This window comes from Trichomycterus rosablanca, chromosome 18, assembly GCF_030014385.1.
Source record: "Trichomycterus rosablanca isolate fTriRos1 chromosome 18, fTriRos1.hap1, whole genome shotgun sequence".
NCBI lineage: Eukaryota > Metazoa > Chordata > Actinopteri > Siluriformes > Trichomycteridae > Trichomycterus > Trichomycterus rosablanca.
The window spans coordinates 12488492-12496214 of record NC_086005.1 but is presented as its reverse complement, the minus strand read 5'-3'; the positions used below and the strand labels follow the sequence as shown (position 1 = coordinate 12496214).

Genomic DNA, 7723 nt, shown 5'->3' with positions numbered 1-7723 from the left:
CCACGACACGAACATCCATCTGTGTGAAATAACCATCAAATCTACTCTAAAATACAATACATATATCTGTGTTAGCTGGATTTACTTCACGTGTGGTGTTTATGCAGCTCGGGGTTCTGAATCTTCTCAGGAGAGTCGAAAAAGCGCAACGTAAAAAAAAAATAAAACATAGCCGCTCAGGTGGCGCAGCAGTAAAAAGACACGTACATCGTATCGAATCCAGCTCTGCCTTACCGGTTCGAGGCTGAGTGGCTGTACGAGCAACGATTGGCCGGTTGCTCAGTTGGGGGGCGGGACAAAGAACCGGATGTGGGTCTCTCGCTGTCAGAATGCGATTACGACCTCTGCCGGCTGATTAGAGGCGCCTGCACAAGAGATGAGGAAGAGTGCCCTCAGGGTGTGTCTCTCCGCATGCAACGCTAGGTGGCGCCAAACTCATAAATGTGTGGGTGGCAAAAATGCATCCGGCTGCTGCTCATGTTTCGGAGGGGATATGGGTTAGCTTCGATCTCCTCGGTCAGGGCAGGGTTCGGCATAGACAGAGAGGAAGCACGATGCTTGGACGAATAATTGGATGCGCTGAAGGGGGAGAAAAAGGGGAAAAAATATAAAAAAATAAAAATAAAAATAATAAAATAATAAAACATAACGTGGCTGAATGTACTAAAAATAAGACTCAGAAACACTACATTTCTCTCCGTTATTACAGGTTATAAGTGCTCTGTATTGCCCAAATTCATCGGTCGTTGTTTTAGTACAACAAACCACGTTACGCTTTATTTTTCACGTTAAGCGGTGTTCGTTCTACCCGGGTCATGTTTACCACGTCATATCACACAATTCATCTTTTTTAAGACACTTTGAAAATATCAGAGGCAAACTGGCTCAAAATGTAATCAGGTGAACTTTAAAATATAAAAAATGCAGCGACAAGCTCCATACGAGACACCAGCACAGTGGTTTAGCAAAGCACCCAAACCTCTACACTCTGACACGCCCACAGATGTCGTCACGGTTTGCTCTGAAAACCAAGTATTCTGTGGTGCCAGATTGGCCCGCTAGTTCACTGTCTGGAACCTCTTTTTTTGTGGAAACGCGTCGGTGGAAAAGGGGTATCAGTAGCCAAATATGAACATTATGGAAGTATAAATTTGACCAGTTGAGGAGCCAAGCTGCGGAGCCAAGTTCAACCAGTTCCCATTCTACTGCAAACATCAAAGACACAAAAGACTTCACCTTTAGGGCAACACAGAAGGAACAACCATCCTTACCTCGTAGGCTTCCTTGCGCAATCCTGTGCTGTTCCTGAGCCAACAGCGGCTTAACTCGCTCAGCTCGACGATCGGCTGCACCTTTAACTGCACCGTATCTCCTGATTGCTTGATCATCTCCACAATCTCGTCCCTGTTCTTATTCTCCACGTTCAACCCGTTGGTCTCCACCAGACGGTCTCCTGGCACCAAGCCCAGAGTCACATCCTTGCAGCCAGCACCAGGCTCAGCGAAGTGGACCACACGCCGGTAGACCTTTCCATCGGGTCGTTGTTCGAGCATGGTAGCCCTTCTCAAGGAGAAGCCGAAGTCACCTGTCTTACGCCGCTGGAGCTCTAATTCTCTGGGGTCTGGAAGCTGAGGAGGCACCATGGCAGGTAATTGTAAATTCGCTGGGAATGTCTTATCCACCAGTAATGGGACCTCGACCCTGACCTTCTTCATGGGGGCACGTCTGTGGGTGATGTACCTGGCCGGAGGGGCGAAAACTTGGGTCTCCACTTGGGGAGAAGGAGTAGGAGGGTTTGGCGCAAACTGAGCTGGTACTTCTGAAGGACTCTCTTCTTTGTTCTTCTGTGAGAAGGACAAGCGTTTGATGAGCTTGCTCACAGGGGAGTTCTGCTTGTTTATGGATCCAAACTTAGGAGACTGCTCTTTTATAGAGGCCTTCCGAATGTTTTGCAATAATGCAACATTAATGTTGTCAGTGGAGCTATTGCTGCTTAAAGGCCCCACGTCCAAATACATGCTGCTTCTTTTATTGACCCTCTCGTCGTCCACATCCGTCAGATTGAGCTCCGGGTTGCTGAGCACTTTGACAGGCATGGGGTGTGAGATCTCCAGCTTTGTCCTAGATTGTCTCTTGGAGCTACTACGTTGGATGTTAAAGAAACCCCGTCTGAGGCTCATCTCGTCTAAGCTTTTCAGCTCGGCCTCAGACATCCTCTCCTTCTTGTCCTTCTTTTCCTTTTTGTCCTTCTTCGTCCCATCTTTCTTTTCCTTGTCCTTGTCTTTTTTGATCAGGTTGAACATTGTTCGCTGTGCACGTCAAGCTCCAACCACCCAACTGTGCTGTTTAAAGAAAATCAGAACTGAATTTTAGTCATATCTAATGCAACGTCCATCCTGTAAAAAAGTATCCAATAGAGCTGGACAGTATTATACACTGATCAGCCATAACATTAAAAACACCTCCTGTTTTTTACACACTGTTCATTTTATCAGCTCCACTTACCATATAGAAGCACTTTGTGGTTCTGACTGTAGTCCATCTGTTTCTCTACATACTTTTTTAACCTGCTTTCACCCTGTTCTTCAATGTCAGACACAGCAGAGCTGCTGGAGTTTTCAAATACCGTGTCCACTCACTGTCCACTCTATTAGACACTCCTACCTAGTTGGTCCACCTTGTAGATGTAAAGTCAGAGACGATCGCTCATCTATTGGTGCTGTTTGAGTTGGTCATCTTCTAGACCTTCATCAGTGGTCAAAGAACTCTGCCCACGGGGTGCTGTTGGTTGGATATTTTTGGTTGGTGGACTATTCTAGTCCAGCAGTGACAGTGAGGTGTTTAAAAACTACAGCAACCCCCTGTGGGGGTCCTGACCATTAAAGAACAAGGCTAAAAAAAAGTATGTAGAGAAATAGATGGACTACAGTCAGTAATTGTAGAACTACAAAGTGCTCCTATATGGTAAGTGGAGCTGATAACATGGACAGTGCGTGTAGAAACAAGGAGGTGGTCATAATGTTATGCCTGATCGATGTACATGTTGCTGTTTGGGCCATTTTTTATACACAAGCAAAAAACCTTAAAATAATCTGTTAACTGCAGATAATATTTCATGGTAAAAAAAATTATTTGAGGGCCAAAATGGAAGTGTATCTAGACACAGCGCCAATCCATTCCAGAGAGTCACACATTCCTTCTTTTATATTCAATCTTCATTCCCTCACCTGTTACCAATGTAACTGCTCACTGTGGAATGTTTAAAAACACTGTAACTTTAATATTATACAACCTCTTCACAGCCTAAACTTTTTTTAGTGATTTAAAGGCATAAAATTCTTAATGTGTTAATGTTTACAGATTACAAAGTTTTATTTTCTACTCTTGTAGGTTAAATAAAGATTTAAGATAATTAACAAATGGGCGGCACGGTGGCTCGGTGGGTAGCACTGTCGCCTCACAGCAAGAAGGTCCTGGGTTCGATCCCCAGGCGGGGCAGTTCGGGTACTTACTGTGTGGAGTTTGCATGTTCTCCCCGTGCCTGCGTGAGTTTCCTCCCACAGTCCAAAAACATGCAGTCAGGTTAATTGGAGACACTGAATTGTCCTATAGGTGAATGAATGTGTGTATGGGTGTCTGTGCCCTGCGATGGACTGGCGCCCCATCTAGGGTGTGACTGTGTGCCTTGCGCTTATTGAAAAGCTGGGATCGGCTCAAGCACCCAACCCCCCTGCGACCTTAATTGGATAAGCGTTTAAGAAAATGAATAAGAGTGAGTGAGTGAGTGAGATTCATTTATTTATTCATGTCTGTTTTACCACTGTTTTATCGTATTCAGGGTTGCATTGGGTACAATTCACTGGGCAACAGGTAGGAAACACCACAAACAGTACATTACAGAGTAAACACACACACACACAGACATTCACAATTAGGGCAAATTTTGCTCCTCTAATTAACCTGACTGCATGTCTTTGGACTGTGGACACAGGGATAACATGTAAACTAAACACAGAAAAGACCCAGACCGCTCTACCTGGAAATCAAACCCAGGACCTTCTTGCTGTGAGGCTACCCACTTTACCCATATGGCAAAGTCTGTTTTCATCATGTTGCAAAGCTGTTTTAACAATTACAGTTTTGATTTAAATGCAGTAATTTATTTAAGTATTTATTTATTGGGATTTTAACGTCATGTTTTACACTCTTTGGTTATATTCATGACAGAAGTGGTAGTTACTCGTTACACAAGTTTAATGGCAAACACAGTCATGGACAATTTAGTATCTTCAATTCACCTCACTTGCATGTCTTTGGACTGTGGGAGGAAACCGGAGCTCCTGGAGGAAACCCACGTGGACACAAGGACAACATGCAAACTCGACACAGAAAGGACCCGGACTTCTTGCTGTAAGGCGACAGTGCTACCCACTGAGCCACCGTGCCACCCCATCTGCAGTAAGACATAATTAGCTTTTTGAGGCAATTCATCACAGGGCATGACATGCACATTAACTCACGCCAAGGTACAATTGAGTGCTGCCAATCCACCTTCTGAAATTGAGATGAAAGAGGTGATCCATATACAGTATAATAAATTTTGTTATCTCAAATGTAATGCCTCAGACATGAATATTTTATGTGCATTATGCTTGATCTACAATCAATGCCGGGCGGCACGGTGGCTCAGTGAGTAGCACTGTCACGTCACAGTAAGAAGGTCCTGTTTGGGCGGTCTGGGTCCTTCCTGTGTGGAGTTTGCATGTTCTTCCCGTGTCTGTGTGGGTTTCCTCTGGGAGCTCCGGTTTCCTCCTACAGTCCAAAGACGTGCAAGTGAGGTGAACTGGAGATACAAAATGACATTAAACTTGAGAACTGATGAATCTTGTGTAATAAGTAACTACCGTCTGTCATGAATGTAACAAAAGTGTGTAAAACATGATGTTAAAATCCTAATAAATAAATAAACAAACAAATAAATAAACAATCAATGCCTAGATGTCATGAAGTAAATTGTTACTGGTAAAATGGACCACCCACTATGTGACGTAGTGCGCTTCCATTGGCTGCCACTTACCTAATAACAGGTACACACACCGGCCGAAGACGAGCTTATATTTTTATATTTACTTACTATATTTTTGTTATTATTTTAACGCTTGGAAAATAAATTCCACTATCTCGGTTATATTTAAAATGCAATTAAAAATAAATAAAAACCGCGTCCTATATTGTTGACTATAAACAACTCTCAGCTCTTTACACTCATGGTTACTTCCTGTATATGTTGACAGCCAGTCGGGTGAGGTAAAGTTCACTGCAAATTAAGTAAAGTAAAACGTCGAATTTTCGGACCATTTAATGAATCTAAACTAACATAATATTTGACGCAAAAATATATTATAAGTTATATTTAATGTTTTAAGTGCTTCAAGATGTGCAGCACTTAGTTCTTGCAGTAGTTTAAAAAGAATGAGAATGTAATTACTTTGCTTGCTTACTGTTGACACTACATTGCTAACATGAATTTAAAGATGTTTAATAAGTCTCAGACAAATAAGGAGAGTTTAAATTATGTCACTTGAATAAACAGCATATAAAGGAATGAAAACATGACAGAAAATGCACTCACCGCTTGTCCTGCGCGCGCCGGTAAATGGGACAGTGCGCGCGTGCGTGTTTGCGCGAGCGCGAGTGTGTGTGTGTGTGTGTGTGTGTGTGTGTGTGTGTGTGTGTGTCTACGGTATCAGGTTTAAAAGCAGGTGAGTAAGAATAAGAATGCTGGAGCACAGCGACCCCTGTCAGTCACTTTTGTGGTAAGTTAACTGGTTATTCCAGTTAGAATTGTTGATAAAAAATGTTAAAGGTTATAAAATGTCTTTGTGGTTAATTATCTATCTATCTGTCTGTCTACCTATATGTTTGTCAGTCTGTCTGTCTACCTGTCTGTCTGTCTGTCTGCCTATCTATCTATCTATCTATCTATCTATCTATCTATCTATCTATCTATCTATCTGTTTGTCTATCCGTCTATCTGTCTGTCTACCTGTCTGTCTGTCTATCTGTCTGTCTACCTGTCTGTCTGTCTGCCTACCTGTCTGTCTATCTATCTATCTATCTATCTATCTATCTATCTATCTATCTATCTATCTATCTATCTGTCTATCTATCTATCTATCTGTTTGTCTATCCGTCTATCTGTCTGTCTACCTGTCTGTCTGTCTATCTGTCTGTCTACCTGTCTGTCTGTCTGCCTACCTGTCTGTCTATCTATCTATCTATCTATCTATCTGTCTATCTATCTATCTATCTATCTGTTTGTCTATCCGTCTATCTGTCTGTCTACCTGTCTGTCTGTCTATCTGTCTGTCTACCTGCCTGTCTGTCTGCCTACCTGTCTATCTATCTATCTATCTATCTATCTATCTATCTATCTATCTATCTATCTATCTATCTATCTATCTGTTTGTCTGTCTGTCTACCTATCTGTCTGTCTGTCTACCTATCTATCTATCTGTCTGTTTGTCTGTCTGTCTGTCTACCTATCTGCCTGTCTGTCTAACTGTCTGTTCGTCCGTCCATCTATCTATCTATATATTTACAGTGTATCACAAAAGTGAGTACACCCCTCACATTTCTGCAAATATTTTATTATATCTTTTCATGGGACAACACTATAGAAATAAAACTTGGATATAACTTAGAGTAGTCAGTGTACAGCTTGTATAGCAGTGTAGATTTACTGTCTTCTGAAAATAACTCAACACACAGCCATTAATGTCTAAATAGCTGCAACATAAGTGAGTACACCCCACAGTGAACATGTCCAAATTGTGCCCAAAGTGTCAATATTTTGTGTGACCACCATTATTATCCAGCACTGCCTTAACCCTCCTGGGCATGGAATTCACCAGAGCTGCACAGGTTGCTACTGGAATCCTCTTCCACTCCTCCATGATGACATCACGGAGCTGGTGGATGTTAGACACCTTGAACTCCTCCACCTTCCACTTGAGGATGCGCCACAGGTGCTCAATTGGGTTTAGTCCATCACCTTTACCTTCAGCTTCCTCAGCAAGGCAGTTGTCATCTTGGAGGTTGTGTTTGGGGTCGTTATCCTGTTGGAAAACTGCCATGAGGCCCAGTTTTCGAAGGGAGGGGATCATGCTCTGTTTCAGAATGTCACAGTACATGTTGGAATTCATGTTTCCCTCAATGAACTGCAGCTCCCCAGTGCCAGCAACACTCATGCAGCCCAAGACCATGATGCTACCACCACCATGCTTGACTGTAGGCAAGATACAGTTGTCTTGGTACTTCTCACCAGGGCGCCGCCACACATGCTGGACACCATCTGAGCCAAACAAGTTTATCTTGGTCTCGTCAGACCACAGGACATTCCAGTAATCCATGTTCTTGGACTGCTTGTCTTCAGCAAACTGTTTGCTGGCTTTCTTGTGCGTCAGCTTCCTTCTGGGATGACGACCATGCAGACCGAGTTGATGCAGTGTGCGGCGTATGGTCTGAGCACTGACAGGCTGACCTCCCACGTCTTCAACCTCTGCAGCAATGCTGGCAGCACTCATGTGTCTATTTTTTAAAGCCAACCTCTGGATATGACGCCGAACACGTGGACTCAACTTCTTTGGTCGACCCTGGCGAAGCCTGTTCCGAGTGGAACCTGTCCTGGAAAACCGCTGTATGACCTTGGCCACCATGCTGT

General features: G+C 43.3%; 1 protein-coding gene across 1 annotated transcript; it reads right to left on the bottom strand.

Annotated features, from left to right (window-relative positions):
- Nucleotides 1-1238: 1238 nt before the first annotated feature.
- On the bottom strand, nt 1239-5646 carry LOC134332912 (unconventional myosin-XVIIIa-like). Its single transcript, XM_063014744.1, has 2 exons — nt 5633-5646; nt 1239-2342 (listed from the first exon to the last, which is right to left on the bottom strand). Exon 2 carries the CDS (start codon nt 2301-2303, stop codon nt 1239-1241), a length of 1065 nt encoding a protein of 354 aa, XP_062870814.1. The 5' UTR covers nt 2304-2342; nt 5633-5646.
- Nucleotides 5647-7723: the final 2077 nt, after the last annotated feature.

Bases quoted from the DNA above. Each gene is read 5' to 3' on its own strand.
- LOC134332912 (XM_063014744.1), bottom strand. From the start codon at position 2,303: ATGTTCAACCTGATCAAAAAAGACAAGGACAAGGAAAAGAAAGATGGG.